Source organism: Oculina patagonica, chromosome 6 (genome assembly GCF_052425735.1).
Source record: "Oculina patagonica isolate OP01 chromosome 6, crgOcupat, whole genome shotgun sequence".
In the NCBI taxonomy this organism is placed as follows: Eukaryota; Metazoa; Cnidaria; class Anthozoa; order Scleractinia; family Oculinidae; genus Oculina; species Oculina patagonica.
This window is the reverse complement of record NC_135763.1, coordinates 20,428,786-20,452,832: the sequence shown is the minus strand read 5'-3', so window position 1 is coordinate 20,452,832 and position 24,047 is coordinate 20,428,786. Positions and strand designations below refer to the sequence as shown.

The 24,047-nt window shown below is 38.5% G+C and overlaps 1 protein-coding gene across 1 annotated transcript; it reads right to left on the bottom strand.

Moving 5' to 3' along the window:
* Nucleotides 1-665: 665 nt before the first annotated feature.
* Nucleotides 666-21,478, bottom strand: LOC144655990 (DBH-like monooxygenase protein 1 homolog). The gene is made up of 14 exons (XM_078516195.1): nt 21,182-21,478; nt 17,340-17,486; nt 17,016-17,186; nt 16,722-16,805; nt 14,530-14,712; nt 14,209-14,311; nt 12,632-12,795; nt 9,640-9,715; nt 8,540-8,625; nt 8,316-8,354; nt 7,091-7,150; nt 5,403-5,530; nt 4,888-5,020; nt 666-3,087 (listed from the first exon to the last, which is right to left on the bottom strand). Exons 1-14 carry the CDS (start codon nt 21,446-21,448, stop codon nt 2,908-2,910), a joined length of 1,821 nt encoding a protein of 606 aa, XP_078372321.1. The 5' UTR covers nt 21,449-21,478; the 3' UTR covers nt 666-2,907.
* Between the last annotated feature and the right edge of the window lie 2,569 nt (nt 21,479-24,047).

The window sequence follows — 24,047 nt, the reverse complement described above, 5'->3', positions numbered from 1 at the left end:
TTATCTAAAAATCAGTCCCTTCGCTATTGTTTATTTAGTGCTGTACGTTCAAATAATTATTTCGTAGTTTCGCTTTTGAATATTTCGATCGTTATCATGCTAGAGGCCATTAGTAAGTATTTTTCTTTAATTTAACAGTGAAATTAGTCCGACTCACGGTGCGGAAAGGAATTCTGAGGCGCTTTTCGAAACGGCTAAATTTGGCCAGATTTTGACTTCGGCAGCCGACCAAACTTCGCGAGTCAATATTTTCGCAAAGAAAGGATCCTGAAACCAAAGAAATACATTTTTATTTATGGTTTGGTTACCTTAACTTATAATATAAAAATCAGCCCAAACTATATTACGAGCGAAATTCAGTGGTCGGAAATAAGGCGCACAGTCACTTAAGTCGAAAAAGATTTTATCCAGATTTTTTATCCTCGTGTATATTGCGTTTGCCGCTAGTCTTCCCAGTGTCCGTAGCCATGCGTGGTCCGAGCAAACAAGCACACAAAATGGCGGCTTGCAACCAGCACTAGTATAAATTGGAGAAAACCACTGAATAATTTTACTGTATGTAGTGCAGACAACTTAATTAAGGTTGGTGTCCTTAATTATGTTAAAAGCGGGTTTAAGGGGGACTAGCAGCTCCCACTTTTAAACAGCAATGACGGACAACTTCGTCTTGTTCCAACTTCTTTAATAATCAGTACACTCAGGCGTAGAACCTTTTCTGACAATGATGTTCTCAATTCTCTCGTGTTTAAAGCAACTCGCGCTCTTTTAAAGTGGCCAGATTTCTAGCTATCAATCCCCTGTCAAAACGTCAAATTTGATGTATCTAGGCTCAGTTACGCAATGACCTGCGCAGTTAGTTTTCGTCGTAACACGACCGCGCGTTTCAGGTATTAGCATAAAAACCTTCGAGCTAATTGCGATGTCGAAAACGCTTTTCTTTTCAAAATTTCCTTACGAACCGAACGTGAACTGGCCAAAATAAAACAGCGCGAGCAATATAAAAATTGCAAACATTGTTTTACTACAACAAAAACAGTTACAAGTAATACAGTTGTACAGTTAGAGCTGAAAATAGGTTTCTTTGTGTACAAAGTTCAACAACAACTTTTCCACTAAACTCGAAGAAGAAGGGGCGTGTTATTCGGTAACTACAGTCCGACCCCTTTCCATAAATGGATACTAAGTTGTTTACGAGTTCAGAGCAGTCGTTTGTACAAGCCGAATTTAAAAGAATACTTGCGTACATGGTTGTTCAAACAAGGGTGTACAAAAATGAATAAACATTGCAAAATAGTTAAAAAGGTTCTTTGTCACCTACAGAACACGGGAAAATAAAGTCAAGGTTTCCTTCTAGAAAACTATCACCGAATACAAGTGTATAAAAACAACTTAAGGTCAGAAAACAAGTTATTCCAGGAAAGAATCCGTGGTTGACCAATCTAAGGTCAAAAAGGTCAAGATCTATTTAATCATAAATAAGCAAACAAGTATGTCCCTTGTTCTTAAAACAATGGTTGATAGTGTAGGTTACCTAGGAATGAATAAATATTATGAATTCCCTTTGTCGTTCAATAGTCAAACAAAACTGTTTTCCGGCAAGTATCTCACAAGAAACCTTGACTCTCGTTACAAAAAACACACACTAGATAAGAAAGATAACTTCAACCAAAATTGCACTCAATTCAAACGTTCCCAAAAATCAGTATATAATTGATACCGTAGTCAAAGATGAAATAAGTGTTTGATGATAAAAATAACTCCACAAAAGGTGTCAAAAGAAATGAATGTATTACGCGAAAACTTAAAATTGTTATGCAAAATTCAAAAACATCAACTTTTTATGGTTTAACACTTGGTGCTTGAGGCGCAACAGGCGCTTGAGCAACAAAAACTATCACTATCACAAAAACTATCGGCTAAGTTGTCAGTAGTATAGTCGGATGGATGACTAAAACATTTATTTGTCTTCAAACTGATTTATTTTTTTAAGTGTATCATTTAGTATTATAAGTGTATAATAAGCGTAAAATAGGTTGTCTTAAGGTATATTGACGTCTTAAATTACGTTTAATACCACCGGCTTTTGCACTGATGTTATCGTTTACCTATTATTTCCACAGTTTTCATATTTTGCAGAAACCTAACCTAAAAAGGTAGTGATAGTCGGTCAGTTGGTCCGCCAGTTTGTCCGTCTGTCCGTCCGTCAGTCAGTCAGTCAACCGCTTAACTTTCAAAAATGCTTTCCACGTGACTATAAATGCAACAGTTATTATTCTTTCCATTCCCGTCAGTTACAATTACCTTTTGTATGCACGATTTAAAGGAGAAGTTCAATCAAAAATGTTTCTTTTTTTTTCTTCACGCCAACAACAATTTATTTCCAAGATATGTTAGTCACCAACATTTCAGCTTCCAAAGGGTATTTTAACCCTATGAAATCCTTATCTGAAGTAGTCCGAAAATCGAGAACCGCCGCCGCCATCTTGGAGTAAATTAGCAGCCTGGCGATGTATGTGTGACGTCAAAGGACTCAAATTGAAGTTTGGCAGGAAGTTTAAGATATAATAAAAGTTGAGCTCATTGACATCACGCATACATCGCCATGCTGCTAAGTTACTCCAAGATGGCGGTGGCCGGTTTTCGATTTTTTGACTACTTTAGACAAGGATTTCATAGGATTTGAATACTCTTTGAAAGCTGAAACTTTGGTGAATAACATATTTTTTTATTACCTTTTCGTTGGCGTGAAGAAAATAAGTGCCATTTTGGAATGAACTTCTCCTTTTATATGGTTCAGCATTCTCATCCACTGTCTGCAGAGTAACCAATATTTTGGGTAAACTGAATGTTTGAGACGTGTGGATTTCTCTTCAACTGGTACAGTTCGTTGCCGGTGTATTGTCTCTCTCACAAGAACATTAGATAAATGATGCATAGAGACAGAACTAAGGGGCGAGAGGCAGTCAATAAAATGGAGTTACTTTCCGGAGGAACCGGCGTTGTGCTGAGCTGAGGACAGTTCCACTTTGGCCCAGGTAGGGCCTTGGTGATTTCTGGAACCGGTAATGTGTAGTTAGCTGATCTTTCCTGAAAAAAAGATATAAAAAGGGCCAAAATCAAACAAGCAAGCAAACAATCAATCAATCAAACAGTTAGGCAAAAGAATTTCAATAAGTTCATATAAGTGCCTAGATGAGCGTGTTTGACACGTAACAAAAAAATTGTGGTCTGTCTTACCCTTGATACAATGATACATTAACTGAGAAAATGCTGGCGCGCTCAATGGTCATAGTAAGGCAATGAAAGGCAAATTTCGGAAATCTCGTAAAGTTGTTGCGACTTTTCCAAACAACATAACCCAGCGAGTTGTAAAAAAATAGCTGCAATATTTAGGACGAAATTTGCTCACATTTGCAGGCTCTAAAGTGTAAAAATGCGATTTTACGAGCTGACACACGCGCGCGATTTCGCACTAATTTTCCATTTAATTCGCCAGTAAATATTCCGTGTTAAGGTATCACGGATGGAAAATTGGCGTTTTAGTTCCAAGTGAAATTGTGTGCAAACCATCAATGGTACCCCCAATAAAGTATATATTTTCTGAAAGCTTATTGAGTATAGATTCTAATTGTGGATTTTGTTTGCATCATATAGACCATAATAAGCAACGTCAGCATTTTGTTTGCAATTATGATGTTGCGCAACTTTAGGTTTATTTGAGAACACATTTACATGAGAGCCTAAACTTTTATGTGGAAATGATCTACATATATTGGTCTAAAAAACGGTGTCTCAGATTTTTCTTTTCTTGCTCCATTAATTTTTTATGAATTTTTAATCTTAAAGAAGCCCTAAAAACGCCATTTTAAAGTTTAAAAATTCATAAAAAAATTAATGGAGCAAGAAAAGAAAAATCTGAGACACCTTTTTTTAGACCAATATATGTAGATCAAATTCCACATAAAAGTTTTGGCTCTCATGTAAATGTGTTCTCAAATAAACCTAAAGTTGCGCAACATCATAATTGCAAACAAAATGCTGACGTTGCTTATTATGGTCTATGATCAAAACAAAATCCAAAATTAAAATCTTTATTCAATAAGCTTTCAGAAAATATATACTTTATTGGGGTTACCATTGATGGTTTGCACACAATTTGACTTGGAACGAAAACGCCAATTTTCCTTCCGTGATACCTTAATGTATAAAACAAATCGACCGCTTATTTCCATGGTCTACACTCTCATAGACCATAAGTATTACGCCATAAAATGTGCAAAACATTGCAGTGGAACCATCAGCCCTTCTTATGGTCTATAAGAGTGAGAGTATTTTGAACGATTTGTTAAATTTTTCCTTTGTTTTATAGTCATTATCATAATTTTTATACTGTATTGCCAAACACCAGAAAAAAGGAAAATACCAATCAAATGGTGCCATGAGTGAAAATGAACCACAACACAAACACCATTAAAAAGACAAAATCATGTCTTGCGAACAAAAAAAAACTGAAACTCGGCAACAAGTTAGCCATTTTTAAAAATGCGGATGACTTTTAAACTGCGAACTGTGCGATGACCTTTTCATTAATTGCGCGCACTTGATTTTGAATGCCTGTTTTGAACATTAGTTTAGACTCGTTGTTTTTCAAAGGATGACTAAGCCCGAACTTTTTTGGCCCCATTTTTTTGGCATGTCCTTATTAAGCATGTTCCAGCATTTTTTCTTGATTGCTAGTCTAAATAGTGGATGGGCGGTAACATGTGACCCCAGCTATACGAACGACCTGAAAAATTCAACCTGGTTTTCTTGTAGATTGTGTTGTAAGAAAGTACCATTTCATGCGATGCCATTAAAAAAGGGATACGTTTTATCCAGTTTACAAACCAGAGAACAAGTTGAAATGAATGTCTTAGCTTCATCGTATCCTTTCCTTAAGTCTGACACCATTTCGTCCGTCCAAGTAATATTCTGGCCGATAAGAGGATTAGACCACTCTGATGTCACATTTAGGAATGGACTGAAATAATAAAAAAGGAAGAAAAAGTATAAGGCATACAAAATGTAATATTTCGTAAAATCTCGTTTTTAGACTGTCCATTCCCCCTGCTCAATAAGACCGTAAAATTTATTTTTGTTCATAACATCTTGACTACAATTATCAGTTTACTATGTTAAGTTTAGAAATTAGAAAAAAAAAAAAGATCATAAGTCTACTTGTAGAGTTACCCTCCAGTTGTTTCGTATAAACCCAGGGCTTATAATCAGGAATAAACCAAGCGAGATGTTAGAAGCCCGGGATAAGTGATATATTGAACAAAGACTCCACTTTGAGATCTTTCAGAAGAATACCACAGAGTCACGCTCTTGATTTAAAATCCAATTTCAGGGTTTTTACTTACAAGTGTTTTTCGATTAAGTCGTGCACTGGCTTGCGGAGAAGACTGTTGCAATATGAAGTGGCATTAACCATTCGCGGGTAGTAAAACAAATAATCAAGACACATCTCTTGAGATGTAGAAAGACCACCCTGTAGGTAAAAACATTTACAGTTACTCTCATTACTTGTTAAGCCTATAGTAGTAATTCATATATAGACTAGCAAGAATTACCCAAACGGTGTTTGGTCTTTTGTAGCTCAGATATCAAAATCAAGCAAAGACAGTGGATGAAGCTTAATTTCGGGTTACCTAAAAAAATATCGGGTTTTTAATAAAGATTACTACAATTACCACTAGCACTACCACTACCACTATAGCTACCCCTACCCCTACTCCTACCACTACCAATACCACTATCACTACCACTTCCACTTCTACTACCACTACCACTATTACTACACCTACCACTACCACTACCACGAACACTAAACTACCACTGCAACTGCGACTGCCACTGCCACTATCACTATCACCACTATCACTCCCACTACGACTTCCACTATCACTACCACTACACTACCACCACCACTAAACTACCACAACCACTGTCACTGCCACTACCACTATCACCACTATCACTACCACTACGACTTCCACTACTACTATCACTACCACTACACTAGTTAGTTAGTTAATGAGTTAGTTTTTCATTTAAAGGTTTTAATGATTCTTAGTTTTTATTTCCATTTTTACAGCTTAGCTATTTTATTTGTTAGTTTTTCCTTTTATCACTGTTGTAAATTTTTTAAGTAAATTTCACTTTTTAATAACATTTTTATTGTAAAGCGCCATGAGCCATGGATATGGCGCTATATAAATCTTTATTATTATTATTATTATTATTACTACCACCACCACTAAACTACCACAACCACTGTCACTGCCACTACCACTATCACCACTATCACTACCACTACGACTTCCACTACTACTATCACTACCACTACACCTACCACTGCCACTGCCACTGCTAGTATCACTACCACTACCACTACCACTACCACTACCACTACCACTACCACTACCACTACCACTACCACTACCACTGCCACTGCCACTGCCACTACCACTACCACTACCACTACCACTACCACTACCACTACCACTACCACTACCACTACCACTACCACTACCACTACCACTACCACTACCACTACCACTACCACTACCACTACCACTACCACTACCACTACCACTGCCACTGCCACTGCCACTGCCACTGCTAGTATCACTACCACTACCACTACCACTACCACTACCACTACCACTACCACTACCACTACCACTACCACTACCACTACCACTACACTACCGATACCATTGCAAAGTGCACTACGACTGCTGCTGTAACTGTTATATGGCTACTGCTACTTCTGCTGCTACTGCTACTGCTACTGCTAACTCACTGCTACTGTTATATTGCTTCTAGCTACTGCTACTGCTACTGTTGTACCTACTGTTATGCAGAGGAAACAAGTATTTGTAGACATCACAGCTCCATTTAGTACTTATTCAGGTAATGCATACAATAAAACGGTACGTATAAAGATTACTACCACATTTTAAGCAACACAGCTATGCAGATCACTGCAATGTTTTTCAAGATAAACGCAAAAAGCGTCATTAATCTTACTAATAAACCCACCTACCCGCACAAGTTTGTTTCGATCGATAGTCTCGTATTTGCAATAGTGAATCAAGTCATCTCCCTATGTACAGACAACAAAAACACTTAACAAAAACAGATTTCAGAGAAAAACTAAGCCAAGAAATGGTCACCAAAATAGAACTGTTAACTAAAATATTATCAAGTCAAGAATAAGAATCCTAGAAAATAAGGCTCTTAAAAGAACGCTATGTTGAACATAAGGCATACTCTGGGACCCAAAGTCGCCGTAACTTTGGGCGACTTAAGGCGACTTAGGCAATTCTAGCTTATTTTGTCCAAAATTACGGGCGATTTTTGGGCGATTTAAGGCGATTTTTGGCGACATTAGGCGACTTTGGGGGTGATTTTGAGCGAACTTTAGGCAATTTTAGGTGACCTTTTAGGCAATTTTGGGTGACAGACCTAAGTTCAGTTGTGGTATACATGTACATGGGAATCATCGTGGTATACCATAAAGCATTGTTAGAGAAAATATTTATACTATCCCCATGAAAATGGTTTAGTTTGAATGCTCCACCAAACCCCTATTCCACCCGACCCTTCTGGAAATTCTAGTTTGGTAGCTTTCAAAAGCCTCCACTTTACCACCCCCTTGGAATTCTAATGACCTCTTGTGATGCTGGTATGGACCTGCACACTAAAGACATAAGTAGTACATAAACATGCAACATTGACCTTAACACCAGCTAGCAAGCAAAATTGTTGCCGAATTTGCCACGCGAGTTAGTAAGTGTCACAACAAGAAACTTAGGGGGCCCAGGATGATATCTTACAAAAGAGGGCGGTCACTCAAAGATATACTCGTGAGGGCCGAACTATGAAAAACGGCTAAAACCACGTGGCACACACTGGGAAGTCGCGCAGACCTGTCACTCATATTATACACTGGTAGCCTTAGAACAAAACCACAAGGACACTTCTTGGGATACTTTTACAAAGTCAGTCCAGAAAGAGAAAAGTTAATTATTTTGGGTTAATTTATTAAATGAAATGAAATGCAAATGTTTTTTCACTTGACTGCTAATGGGGGACACAAACAATAAATTCAATGATAAAAAAAACTATATTAGTTTTACATAGTTTACTATTAATACATAAACTATATACAAGGGATTAAAAGCGACTTAGAGCGACTTTGGGCGACTTTAGGCGACTTTGGGCGATTTTGGGTCCCAGAGTAGGCCAAACATAGCTCGAGCACTAACCGGCTTAATGTGAGCTTGTTTCCTCAAAACTTGTATATCCTGCAAAAGAAATAGCGCATTATTAATCAAGGATTTCTTTCCGTTTTTGACGAAAAAATTAAACAGAGGCAGGGAGGCAAGGAGGCCAAATTAGTGCAATGCAATGCGATGTGACGTCACGCCATGTAACGTACCGCAATGTAATGTAATGTCACTTGAAATTACTTTTAACCCAGTTAATTCACCTGGAAGTTGAAGTCGTAATGGTCATCTCGTGCAATTTCTGGTAATTCAACTCCGTTACGGATATGTTTCGTCCATGTCGCTCGTCCTGAACGTTAAATAGAATTAATGAAATGCATGTATATAAAAAGAAATGATAAACATACATAAGTTTTAATGTACAACAAAAACAAGCCTTTTGTGCTCAGGTTGAGAGTTGGGTGGAAACACTCCGACAATTTGTGAGGCAAATAGACAGACAGACAGACAGACAGACAGACAGAAAGACAGCTGGCAGGTGATAACGCACCGCACGAGGAGGATGTTGCTCTGATCCTGTCAAAAGAGGCCCAAAAGAGTCTGTCTTGTGAAGTGGGAGCCAAGTGCAAGGTTCGAGTGTAAATGATAGAGCACCGCAATTATCTAAGTTTACGCACAAACGAATGACGCCGAGAAGGAAAAGAAGAATGACTTTTTCCACTAGCCTTGGACCGTCTTCAACTGGAGGAAGGCAAGAGACCCTACTCACTGTGATTATACTACGCGAGGGTGAGCGGGCTCAGACAACATTAACCGGGTGAAAGAGTCATCAAGGAGAGGTAATCAAGAAGCAAGTACTGCGTTCTCAATTTGAAGAACCATATGGAGATCAAAGGTGATCTCTCTATAACCAAAGATAAATAAAGGATGCGTAGTTCCAACGTCAAATCTGTCTTTCTCTGTGGATTCGAGACTGGTGTTCGTTAACCTGCAGACTCCAGTACATTCTTGCGGTGTGGTGGCCGAGGAAGACGTTGAACAAAATGTTGTACCAAGCAGTAGAGGATTTAAGTTGCCAGCCGGAGAAAGAAATGGAGATGTATCTGCAACACACTGAGGTAATCTGCCACCAATATCACCCGCCTGTCCATTTGGTGGAACCTAAAGGAACCAGGAGGAAAGGCAGACCAAAAATATCGTGGAGTAGGATCTATCAGCCTAATTACTAGGCCATGGGGATATCGTGGGATCAATTGAAGAGATAGGCACAAAACCGAGTACGATATGTAGAGCTTTAGTCGGCGCTCTGTGCTCCAATCATGGCGAAGAGGAATTAATCAAGTTTAACAATTCTTTTACATACCTTGTAGGTGGGTGTGAAGCATTGCGGCAAACACCTTTATACCTTTTCCCGGTAGTTTTGTCGAATTTAAGTTTTGCTGACAGAAGAAAACAAAATAATCAAATATAAGAAATAAAGCAAACGATTTCAGGCAAACAGGTGGATAGTGGAGGTGTAAATAGAACTGCTGTAAAATAGTCAGAGACTAAAGGATTAAACTATTTAAATATCAATTTTGAAATGCTTGGCAGTCTATTTTCTCTAAGCTCATATTTACTTCAAAAAATAAAGAAATGACGTGGTCTCTATGAAATGGATCTTGCCTATATCTTTGTTATATATATATGTATGTTTTCGTTAGACTCCATATATATGTAATGTGCAGTTATTTTTAATTTGTACCTGGAGGAATGCATTTTTACAAAGCTTTTGTTTTATTTCCTAGCCACTTCAATCTAAAAACACTAAATACACCCCTGAAAGTTTCCTCAAGGTCGAAAGAACCCCTGGAATGTGGAAATGTTCACATATAACATCACATCGCATCTCATCATATCATATGATATGATATGCATGCCATATATGACAAAACTTTGTTTTCAATGAGACAAAATACACTTAAGGTGGCTCGACCCAGTTTTTTTCTAGCGATACCTAGCAACTTTGAAACCCTGATACTTAAAGAGATTGACGTCAATGACAAAACTGCTACATCACATGCATTACACATAGACTGAACTTCAACATGATATAAATTTTTTGGCGATCAGAATGAATATCACGTGGCAATGACGTCACACAGGGTTTTGCTCTGAATCGAATTTTAAGCGGTAACTGCATTTTCTCTCGAGATCCTCCACGCTACGTATACCTTGGGTGTTTGCCTTCATCTCAGTGGAGTTTCATCGAAGTCTACAAGAGGAATTTTAAAATATCTTGGAATTTCTTTTTAGATGGTATAATTTATGCGTAAAATAAAGTCAAGACTTCGTATAAAGAAATTTGCTTCTTTTTTATGTTTAATGAGAGGATTTATCCCCCATTCCTTTTAGAAATGTCCCATATACTACATCCAAACCTTTAGAAGAAAGTAGACTTGCGCGATTTCAAAATATATGAAATATAGGAATCATAGTGAAGCTCAATGTTAACCTCTATTTACAAATTTTCCGCCTACTTTCGCAAAAAAGCGATTATTTCAAAAACCCGTCGATGAAATAGTTCGGAATATGGTAATATTCTCATCGAGTTCAAGTAAACAATAATGGATGAATGAATACATTTCCAACTGAAGAAAGCAGTCACACAACACCAAACTCAAAGCCGGTTATTTTTTATGCCTCCTCAGTCATTTAAAAAAGTAAAACGGACAGAAAATAGACTTCACGTATTATAAGCCAGCTTCATCTGGCGTCCAGTATTTATTAATTCATTAATTTAAAAGAAACATACCTCGTTTAGACTTTCTTCTTTTTGATGTTTAATTCTCTTTATCGTCGCACTCAGTACTGCGGCCTTTTTGTGTTTTGCAGTTCTTGTTCTTAACATTTTTAACTTTTATTTCAGCCAAGACGTCGACCCAACATGAAAAGCTAATGCGTGACAATTTCTTTTCCATTGTTCCATATTTCGGAAAGATTTCGGAAAGCTTTCGGAAGGTAGCCAAGCGTAGTCATTTCACGCGTGGTGCACAGGAATTCGATGTTGTGCTTAACTCGAAACAAAAGGAAATCCCAGAGCACAAAATTATCTCAAACTTCGACATCGCTTCAATGTTTACTCAATTTTGCGTTAAGTTTAGACAACCTTAGAAATTTTCAATGAGCATGAAATTTAGGGATTGTGTGGTGTACTGATTATTTTTCATCCTGAAAAATTTTGGAAAAAATTCATCGACGGGTTTTTGAAATAATTGCTTTTTTGCAAAAGTAGCCGTAAAAATGGTAAATAGAGCTAAACATTGAGCCTTACTCCGATTAACATATTTTTATATTTTTCGAAATAGCGCAAGTCTACTTTCTTCTCAAGGTTTGGATGTAGTATATGGGACATTTCTAAAAGGAATGGGGGCTAAATCCTCTCGTTAAACATGAAAAAAAGAAGCTAATTACTTTATATGAAGTCTTGACTTTATATTATTTTACGCATAAATTATACCATCTAAAAAGAAATTCCAAGATATTTTAAAATTCCTCTTGTAGATTTCGATGAAACTCCACTGAGATGAAGGCAACCACCCAAGGTATACGTAGCGTGAAGGATCTCGAGAGAAAATGCGGTTACCGCCTAAAATTCGATTCAGAGCAAAACCCTGTGTGACGTCATTGCCACGTGATATTCATTCTGATCGCCAAAAAATTTACATCATATTGAAGTTCAGTCTATGTGTAATGCATGTGATGTAGTAGTTTTGTTATTGACGTCAATCCCTTTAAGTATGAGGGTTTCAAAGTTGATAGGTATCGCTAGAAAAAAACTGGGTCGAGCCACCTTAACAACTCTATATAACTGCAAGATTCTTATGCAAAGATTAATTCAAATGTCCACATATCACATCACATCACATCACATCTCATCATATATCATATATCATGTCATATCATATCATATCATATCATATCATGTCATGTCATGTCATGTCATGTCATGTCATGTCATGTCATGTCATATCATATCATATATCATATTATATCATATTATATCATATCATATCATATCATATCATATCATATCATATCATATCATATCATATCACATCATATCATATCATGTCAAGTCATGGCATGCCATATATGACAAAACTTCGTTTTCAATAAGATGTTTCTTGTGGCGACAAAATACACTTAACAGCTCTACATACCTACGTGATTCTTATGCAAAGATTATGCAAAGTTTTAAAAGGTGTCGTCCTCGGCATTGCCGTCGTCAGTTGCTTAACCTTCATGAGTTTTTATCGTTGGGCTGTGCATAGTACATGTATTCCACTTAATTAATAAGGTATTTGAACTCTTACCTGGTAGCATTCTTTTGAGCAATAACTGACAGTCAACCATGATTTTTGTTTAGGCGGGATTATCATGAATGAAGAGACTGCTTCTCCAACAGCAAATATCCCAGCATCATACTCACGGAGATTTGAGGTGTAGTAAAAACGCAGTCCTGAGCTGTCTTTGCGTCCTGTGTGAACAAGTCAACAGCTCAGTTGTATCGTCATATCGATACCCATACCGGTACTACAAAAAAAAAAAAAACATTTTCGAGACAACACAAGGATTATTTGTCTCTTTCTAGTCAGTGGTGTACCTGAAGAAAAACTCAACTTGTTGTTGTGTAAAGCAGCAGCAGAGGTCACGGAGCCAGGCGCTGTAATATCTATTCAGCGAAGCCTCCAAAGCTCGTTGGACGAGAGTTGGGGATTATTAACATTAATGATGAAGTAAAGTTCTGTTAAGTTTTATACGCCTCAAACAATATTAAAATAATTGCACTTGCAAATTCAGCGTGTGTCAGGGCAGGTCTGCACTGCAGTAGCGTCAGAAGCAAGCACATCCTCTGCAAAACGTCCAAGGATCGTAAGCGGCGGCCAGAAGAAATGAAGCTTTAATATTTCAAGGGCCTTCACAAACTAGTAATTTTGTTTTCGACAACTGATTCTGTCCGATGCAAGCATTTCCACAAATTGAAGTGTTTGTTATCGAAAACTAAATCATTCCAGCGACAGCTAAGGCTTCCAACAATATTGACTACGCATGCTCTAACCACTGGCTACTGACAACGCAGTTACGATAGTTTTCGACAACTAAGGCCATACATTCCCACACACGGGGAAAACGGTCAAAAACCTAGTTATCGACAACTTAGCAGTTTCTCTTTTCAAAAAGGGAAACTGCCTAGCAGTCGACAACTAAAAATTTAGCGTTGAGTTGTCGACAACTCACCTTACACACTACGTTTTAGTTACGACAACAACATTTAATTGTCGAAAACAAATAGTTGTCGCCCATAAAATGTCTAGTCTGTGGAGGCCCTAAGGCTTCAAAACTCTAAATTCTTGATTGCAAATTTAATTCATTTTTAGACACTTCTGAGGGTTAAAGAAAAGCGAATTTTCCCGTTTTGTCGCCTTGTGCTTTTTACTTCGATTCGATTAATTCAAGAAATTGACATTATATTTTACTCATTAGACTTGTCAACCAATGAACTGATTTTAGTTTTAAGTTGGCCTGAGCGAGTAGCACGAACCATCAATTTTCATGTTACCGGGATTACTTTTCAGTGCTCTTAAAATAAACAGGCAAAACATTTACTGTCTTTGCGCGTCCTTCGCGTAATATAATAAATCCTTTATTGAGCAAGCTCGTTTGGCTAAGATGGCGGATACTGCCCTTGAATTGGAACTTGGAAAATATCCCGCCACCTTGGCCTCACGCTTGGCTGAAAACCCACATGTAACATCAAGGTGAAAGCTTTAGCTTTATTTTCCTTCTTAGACTGTATTTAGAGTAGTAATACACGGCTCTGTGGTGGAGCATGCATATGAATGGAAGACATAATATCTAAAGTTAAATGCAGATGAACATCAATGCCGACCTTCAATCCCATCCGGATTGTCAAAATGTAGCTCGAGCAAGTAGCTACTGGGAGATTCCGCAGTTCCAATTGGATAACCAGCTTTTGGTGGGTAATAAAAAGCCTGGATAATGACATAAAAACAAATTAGATAAGAAAAAATCTAGTGAAACAGAGCAGGAACGAACGAGGAGAGAAAAAGAATGGAAAAAAAGATAGGAAGAAAGAAAGAAAAGCTTACCAATTTACTCAAATAATACAGTTTCTATAGCTAGTAGAGGATAAAATGAATAGATATCGTGAGATATGAAGAGTGTCCAGTGCCTATGCAAAGGCCCGTACCTCACCGCCAACTGCCCACGCGGCAACAACACTATAAGAATAGCACTCCCTCAATGGCATATTAGCAGTGGTATGACAATCGAAGCCAGGACCGTAGAAGCTCTCATTAAAGTTTCCATGACACTCGTAGACCAGTAGATGATGTACCAAGCCTTCATTTCCCTTTTGGACATATGGCTCGAACTGTCAAGAAAACGGTAAAACTTGTCAAATGTTTTTTTAAACAAAAACAACAACAACAACAATAAAAACAACAAATAAAACAAACTACAAAAAAGAAACCAAAACCCAAGAAATTACGGACACACCTTTATTGCGGACAGGAGATCCGAATTACTTATTACTTATACCCAGGGGCAGTTAGTGAGGGCGAGGAAAAGTCGAAACTTCGAGAAAAAAATCGGCGAATAAAAGTTGGAGTTAAAGCGAGGGGCCCCTGGGGAAAGAGACTTACCTCGCCAGTTCCAAACAATGAAAGTACGGCCGATACAATAACCGCCGTGTAAGAACACATGATGGTGACTCTAAAGTTACTGTTCGCGGATTGGGCAGAATAATAGAAAGTATACAAATGATTTTATCTGCGCAATCAGGAGGTAGTATTCAGAAAACTGTTTGGAACTGGCGTGGTAAGACTCTTTCTCCAGGGGGCTTCTCGCTTTTGCTCCAACTTTTCTTCGCCGACTTTTTTCTTGCAGTTTTGAATTTCTCTCGCTCTCACTAACTGTCCCTGGGTGTCCGCGGATGGAATTGCTTAAAATAACTCCCACTATTACGGATGTTCTCTTTAACGGACACCAAATCGTGGTCACGAAGTTGCCCTTTACGTGATTTGTGGGAGTTGACTGTAGGTATTGTTGAGTTCCTAGCGTACTTGGTTTTGGGATCCCTCTTAAGCCCTCCTCTTTTAAAAAAATGTACAAAGGTAAACTTGGATTATGAGAAGGGTGGTACCACACAATTATTTTTTTTTACAACGAGTCGTCGAAAAACTTCAATCTAGCCTTTATCAATTTTCACAGTTCCAGCAACGGTTACTAAACACAAAATTCGTCCCTACGCGATGTAAATGGAAAGGGAACTAGATGTAAAAAAGTTTAAAGCAGTTTCTAGATAAGTAATAGATCACACTTTCTATCTACCGGCGCAATATACCCAGCACGAGGCGTCAGACGTTTATGTTTACCACTTACCTGACACAGTGTCCCACTAGTTTTCACGAAACATTTAAACGCTATCTGGACTAAAACCGTAATGCACAGTTCAAAATCGTCAAGGAACGAACGAATTCAAGGTCTAAGTAGCAACAACAGACGTTTATAATCCCCATTGGCAAATAACACAACTAGCAGCCGAAGGGAACTTGATGAAGCAAAACAAAATTCTCAAAATTCGGCCTCAACAGCCTATACGATCCCATTCTAAGTCGTGCTAATTTTTTCATAGGTCAAGACCCACCATTGATGTTTTCAACATCCAAATGTAATCTCCTTCAAACCAAGTATGAATTTAGACTCAGCTGGATCGTCGCTTTGTTGTTCAATTTAGTTTTCGTTGGGAAGAGCACGATTAGTCGAAACGTCTTGCAATTTCTTTGTCGTTGTCCTCCTTAAACGTTTTTCTTAGTAAAATTCTGCTAACTGCAAACACGTTCAAGGAAGTCTGATTAAAATATCCTTAGAATTAAGCTAAAACTCGAAGATTTGGCTGTACTCAGTTTTGACAATTTTAAAAGAAAGAATGTTAAACTTTGCACGCACCCCGTAGTTCAAATGCACTTTACTGGTTTCCCAAAACATCACGGGCTACCAATTGCTTTCGAAATATGCGCGAAACGGACTGCCAGGTCTGCATCCACGAAAGAAAACCATAAATAAAACTACCGACAGTGAGTTATCTGCAGCGAAGATCAACCTCTTTTTCTCCAGCCGTGTACTGTTGACAGTTTCTTTCGTCGTTCACTTCAGTGAAGTGATTGGTTCTAAGCTCACTTTCATTTCAAAGCAAATAATTTTCTAGTCTTGGTCATCCGCGGGAACGGTAGAAAATGCTCCTTTTGTTTTTCGGCTTGATGGTTTTACAAAATGTTCCTAGGTATTGGGATCTGCTCGCGCGCGTCTTTGGTTAGCTTGGGAACTCCGCTATAATTATAAATTATTATAATTGTAATCTTTGCAACTATTAACACCCACCTTTGTTATTTGATGCTTGGTTTTAATTTCAGGGGCCTTGATCAGAGAACACCAGTAGGTTGTATGCTTTTTTGGAATTGTTATCTGTTAGGAAGTAAAACAATTATTTAGTCCATAGCGTACAGTATAAATATAAACATCGTGCACCACCACCACCACCACTACTACTACCACCACCGTCATCATCATCATCATCATCATCATCATCATCATCATCATCATCATCATCATTTTTGTTATTACCATTCTTAAAAGATATGAAAGGACAATTCTACTGGATGTATATTTTCTTACATTTTTGTTTTGAATGATAAAATCCTTCCACCCTGTCTCGTTGACTTGTTTCTTGTCTAAACTGTTGAGTAGCAGTATGCTCTTTGACCCTCGGTACGTGTGGTATTTAATGTCGTCATCGGATACTGGGTCTTCCGTGTGAAACGCAAATACCACCTTTGTGGTACCTTGCTGTGGGAGAAAAAATCGGCCTTGTTTTAACAGTTGTTTGCATATGATTGAGTTCATATGCAAAAATAATATGCTCACACTGAAATCAGAGTAATTGCTGATAAAGGGGAATCCCTGTGAAGCACGTATTACGCAATTAACGAGTGCTATTACCTCTATCTTTCTGTCCCTAACATCGCAGGTATCAAATTTTCTGTTAAATCTCAACACAGTTTTTTTGTCACTTTCCTCGAAGCCAGTAAGGACGTAGTTGTTTTCTTTGTCCAGTGGCGGCAAAGCTTTTGCATCAGCAAAACGATCCTGGAAGATAGACAGAAATGAGTTTAATGTGTCTACGTTACTAGTCGTCTGTAGGTAGGTAGCTCGGTAGGTAGGTAGGTAGCTCGGTAGGTAGGTAGGTAGCTTTAGGAAGGTAGGTAGCTTTAGGAAGGTAAGTAGGTAGGTAGGTAGATAGGTAGGTAGGTAGGTCAGTAGGTAGGTAGGTAGGTAGGTAGGTAGGTAGGTAGGTAGGTAGGTAGGTAGGTAGGTAGGTAAGAAGGTTAAGTTAGGTTGATACGGTAGATAGGTAGGTTAGAAGGGGGATAATCACAATTGGTTCAAAGCTTTCTTTTCGTTACATCAATTCTCCACTAAATAGGATGCCAGACCGTCGCAGATTATCTCCTCGCGGCATTTTGTCAGGTTTTCCAGTAATTCGAAATTTAACAATTATCCACCGAAGTGGAGGTGAATAGTGGTGGATATTTACCAAACTGCGAAGTGCATAACTTTTTACCGACAATGAGGTGAATTTTTATACAAGAAAACTAGAAACATACAACGAAGCATTAACCCTTGGTCATTCTAGCAGATTCATACTCCCAACGTAGTACAAAGAGAGAGAGAGAGAGAGAGAGGGGGGGGGGGGGGGAATTGATGGACCCCCATATGGTTCTATGGGTTTCGTTCAAATAAGACAAAACAAGATGACAACATCAAATAATATTTGTGGGACGTTATGTGACGCCGTTTAGTATGCCACCTTGGAATCGCGACCTTGTACTTCTTTAGCTCTCAGGAAAGTTAGAATGGGAGGTAAATTAATACAAAATGAAGTCAAAACGCCAATGGAATGTAAACATGACCAATTCTGCAATTTTGCTCAAGACATCCGGAACAAAAAAATGACAAATGATGTCGAAAAAGCACAGCTGAACAAATACTGAACGTTTTCATCACAGGTTAAAGCCACCAAAATTTCGAATAAAACTCGGAGGGGAAATCAGAGGAGGGAGCGGTGGCATCCACTACCCCTAGTTCGTCCGAGGGAGCGATCGACTGCGTAGCGATGGCTTCGTATGCGTAAGAAACTTAATCTTGCATGGGAAACCTCGCCAAAGTTATGAAAAAAATTCAAACACGTCCTCGAGAACGATATTAACCTTGACCTGAAGAATAAACAAACTTTGAAAATAACTTGTCACTTCATGGTGAAGTTCAGTAATTGTTGAATATACTATCCAGGGTACAATCAAAGATCTCTTCGAGATATCGACCTTTTTGCATGAAGTTAGTATGAGTAGAAGGTTTATCCTGGGCATTCAGTTGTTGTTCGAACATATCATGAAAGAATTCAAACGTCTTTCAGTTCAAGCATTTTTTTTATTTTCGCGGAGGAAATGCTGTATTTTGTCAGTCGCGACGGCTGGGCGCTTTGCGACTCATATACTTTGGCTTGGTTAAAAATGGTAAACTTTGACGCTTGCCTTTAATCGAAATAGTTGTTTCCTTTCGAGTTAGAAAGATTTGAAAATTAATATCTCAAACGTTAAATAATTTTTCAAAATAAAAGTTACATAGGCTTATTAAACCAGACCTGGACATTCAGGAAAATGATATACGAGGTGTCAATTTTCACACCTTAGGTGTGAATTCGCGGTTAAATCGCAGGCTCATAAAATTAAAGATTTCCGATTTACGGCTTTCCTCTGAAAGATACAGAGATAATTTCAATCGGAGCCGATTTATGATAGAAACGTTTAATTACCTACAAATACCCGGAGTATGACAGCATTTACTTCTGGAGATAGAGCCTTCTAATTATTTTTATGTGTGCCTCAACTTTGAACAGCCATAATTTAGTCAAAAATGTTTGGGCCGCTCCGGGTATTCACACACAGTTTCCTCGACATTACACAAATAAACAGTGCAAATTTCACCGAGATCGGACAATTCTACACCTTTAAATTGCAAGTACCTTTCGAGGCGGTCTGTTACAGCGGCGAAATTAGCGAATGTAAGCAGCGAAATGTGCGTTCGACGCTCTGTTTTTTTCGACACCATATTGAATTCTCAGAGGAAGACCGCTGTTCATTGTGTTTAAGGCCGCATTGTTACGATTGCTACACGAACAAGCACGAAAAAATACGGATTTTTCCGATTACCGTCGGAGAAAACATGGCGGCGTAAACAAATATGATACACATAGCAACGCCAGATTTCGCAGTTGCGTTACGGAACTCATGCTGCGTCACTCTTTTCTGGGCTCTGCGAGGGTCGGATATCAAGACAGGTTCTTTGTGAGCTTTAGAAGGCTTAACAAGAGGCATAGATTTAGTCGATGCTTAATTTCGAATTATATTTGAAGATGAAATACGAAAGAATTTTGCCGTCTTTTACTAAAATTTCGCTCGAACTGTGTAGATATGATCGCATGTTGTAAAGCCGATTCATGTAACATTGCTGTCAACGCGAGGTCATATCGACTCGGATGGCAGACCTCACATTCTTAATTGGTTATGTGACGTAAGATTTGGGGTACTCACGTTTTTGATTGTTATATAACGTTTGTAAATTTGACAAGTCACGTTTTTTCTACAAGAACGGAAGTGCTAAAGCACAACTATAGAGTGACACTTTACAAGTCACGCGCTTTGATCACCCACAGCGGAAAGTATTCCCTTGAGAAATTCAAACAGTCCCTTGAGAGTTAACAAGAATGCGATTCCTTCCGGTTCCAGATTAACCCCACGTAAACGCTATTCTCCTTCATTTTGCTTGTAAACAAGCAAAAACGTCGAAAAAACCAGGGTAAAGCACCGACACTGATGAGGCGCCTCTGCTTGCAGCTTCTCAACACCCCACCCACGTTGAATTGGTATATCCTCGAACCCAATGTATTAAAGTGTTTTAGCACTTCACCATCGTTTTTGTTTAATTTTCTGCAATGCGAATTGCACCAACCGGGAGAGAACATTTCGACAGTAAGACGAATGCAAAATGCATCTTTGCGGGTCAAACATGCCTCGGCAGTCACGTTGGCGAAAATGACACACCTTACATAATTAAGACCAATAAAAGTATCTGTTTTTATTTTTGTTGCGAAGGTATTTCCGCACTATATCCGGATTAAAATACGCGCTTGTTACACCGTGGAACTTACATACTGTTTACATCATGCCTCTAATCTGTTGATAGACAACGAATGTGATCAACATTGTTCTTGAGCTTAATTTCATTGTGTTTTTTTGTTTATCTTTCGCCCGGTCTTTAGCACGGTAGGATTCCGACGTTCCTGTGCAACAGCTGCACCTCTCTTTGCAGGGACGGGTGGGTATTCTTTCGCAATTTGACTTTTAAAAATGATCTTCTTAGCCTGCAAATGGCCTCAAAATTATCTTTTACCTTGACTTTTAGAGTAAGTTCTGAAAAATAATTAAGATTAAAAATGACATGCAGCTTTTATAGCTTTTTCAACTCACATACCCGGTTCACTATGACAAAATATACGCTGTGGCTATAGGCCCGGCAGTCAAAATTTTTTATAGAATTTCCACTGAAAGGTTCTTTTAAACTTCGTGAGAGTATTAGATGTGTTTTAAGAAATGTCGAGCGATTCCAAAAACCATGTTGGTTTTCTAGTTGACGAAATATCTGAACTTGGGCATACCATAAAATCGCTGTGTTCAGTTATCTTTGGGCAGTCTGTTTGATTCGATAATGCAATCATTACTTACCGTCAAATAACCTTTAGAGTCCTTCACCCACCCGATTACCACGTCGCTACCGGCCATTTTTCCATTCCCTGAAGAGAAGCCGAAACCAACCCATCCTGTAGTTGCCGCCTCAACAGCGAACGATACGGTTTCCTTATCCCAGTCAACCGTCCAGTAGAGCTTCATCAACTCCGCTGGGTCCAACACTGCGTGGTGAGCGAACTCAGAAGATAGATCGGCGGTGCTAGCCGAGATCAAAGCAAAAAATACTACGAGCGAAGGGAACATATTCCTTATAGCTCTTAGTTCAAAAAACAAATATGTACACGAATTGAATATATTTGGTAAATGATATATTTTAGAGTTGCGCAACAAATAAACAAATGCATCGAGGCTCAGTTACATGTCACGCACATGTTACATACTATGCCATGACCTTTTAATTTGGCAAGATTGCAGAATACCCTGCCCACTTTTTCATCTTCAAATATGCTGCTCCCGCAGTCCCGCAGTCGTCATACAGTACCAGTGTGTATTATATATACTGCACTTTCTCGCACTGCAGCAAGATTTGAAGATGTTATGTAAAAATGTAAAATATTTTACTTTGGCACATGCACAAAAGCCAAAATTTGAACTATTTTTTCGGAACTGTTCGATTTCGTTTTTCTCTGCCTTCTTATTGTCGTTACCTTCCACTCTGTACATCCTTTCTTCTGGCCTGAAAAGTGTTGATCCTTACAGATGGAAAACTCTGGAAAGGGAACTTTGATCAAGTACGGGTATATTGACCTTTTTACCACTAATTTTGCACCAAAAACTGATCGCGGGTTTTTCGATTAGTCCTGTGAGAATGCAATCGCTTTTCAAAATGGACAGTCGTGTAAAAAGATCTATCCAACTTGTATTACCGTATTTTCTCAATTAAACGCCCCCGGCGTTTATTTTCAAACTTGGCTTGGTGGACCCGGCGTTTATTTGAAGCCGGCGTTTAATTGGGGCCCGGCGTTCATTAACGGACTGCAACTTTCTGCCAATTTTTCAAATTGATTTATTTTTACAGATCTTTGAGACCAAGGGGCAGTTTGTCAAGGCGGGACGATTTTTCTTTTCGTTCTGCCTCGAAAATCTGTCCCTGGGTATCCAAAGGTGATTTTTACCAAAAGGTACATTATTACGGATTGAATAGTTTATGTTGCAATCAAGATTTGTGGCAAACAGAATATATTTACTTGTTAGCTTGACCTCAAATAAACGCCGGGATCTCGAACAAACGCCCCCGGCGTTTATTTAAAAACTAGCAATGTTGACCCGGCGTTTATACGAGGCCGGCGTTTAATCGGGGTCCGGCGTTTAATCGAGAAAATACGGTAGTTGCATATTACAAAAATATACTGACGTGCAAATTGATGAGGTCACAAGTGGTTGAATGACCATTTAAACCGGGTATAGCATGCTAAGGGTTAAGTTATTAATTATTAAGTGTGTAGTGAATCCGCCATATGTACGAGAAGAAGGCAGAGGGGGCGATTTTACGGTCAAAAATTAGATGGATCGAAAAAGGCGAGAAGCCAACAAAGTACTTTTTTAATATGGAACAAAGAAACTATAACAAGAAAATTATAACCGAACTTACTACCTCAGAAAACGAAACAATAGTGAATGACAAGGATATCCTAGAAGAAATACAACGATTCTTTAAAAAATTATATACTTCAGACGCTGGAGATAATGCAAGCGAGCTCTTTCTAGCTTTTACTGAGCAACTTCGTGTAAATTTACCTACAGTACCAGATGATAAACGGGACGAACTTGAAGGAGAGTTAACACTCGAAGAATGTAAAAAAGCCCTAAAATCTCTAAGAAATGGAAAATCACCTGGCGATGACGGCTTTACCGTTGAATTTTATAAATGTTTCTTTGACTTAATAGGACAAGACTTTCTTGACAGCGTCAATGCAGCATATGCAGATAACGAATTATCTATCTCTTAGCGTAGAGGGGTTATCACACTTATCCCTAAAGAAGACGCAGACCTGAAAGAATTAGGAAATTGGCGGCCGATTACACTCCTCAACGTGGATTACAAGATCGCATCAAAAGCAATTGCTTCAAGAATAGAGTCAGTACTTCCACTTATAATTAACCAAGATCAAACCGGCTTTCTGAAAGAGAGATTTATCGGACAAAATATTAGGCTGATAGCTGACATCTTCGAACAGACGAAACTAAAAGAGATCCCCGGGATTCTACTGTTACTAGATTTCAAAAAAGCATTCGATGGCATTGAGTGGTCTTTTATCCAGAAAACACTGGATTTATTTAATTTCGGTAACGACATCAAACAGTGGATAACAATGCAACCTTTTATACTAACACAGAAAGTGCAGCATTACACAATGGATATACGACTAACTACTTAACGACTACACTAGAGGAGTTAGACAGGACTTTCGTCTGTCTCCCTATCTCTTTATCCTTGGAGCAGAAATTTTAGCTGCCCGAATAAGGCAAGACGAAAAAATTGAAGGAATCGAAATATTCGGAACAGAACACAAAATAAGCCAATTCGCAGATGATACGTCAATGTTTCTAAAAAACATAGCATCAGTGCAAAGTACAATCGAAACAATCGGACAATTCGGTGATATATCTGGCCTTCGGCTAAATATAAAGAAAACTAAAGCAATCTGGCTCGGACCTTGGAAGTTTAACAGAAGAAAACCTCTGGAACTAAATTGGACAAGTGAACCGGAAAAAGCCCTCGGAATCTTTATTTCATATGACGATAAGAAAAACTATCAAAAAAACGTTGCAGCGAAAATCGACAAGTTAAATACAAAGCTTGACATCTGGAGGGGCCGCAAACTCTCCTTTTTCGGTAAGT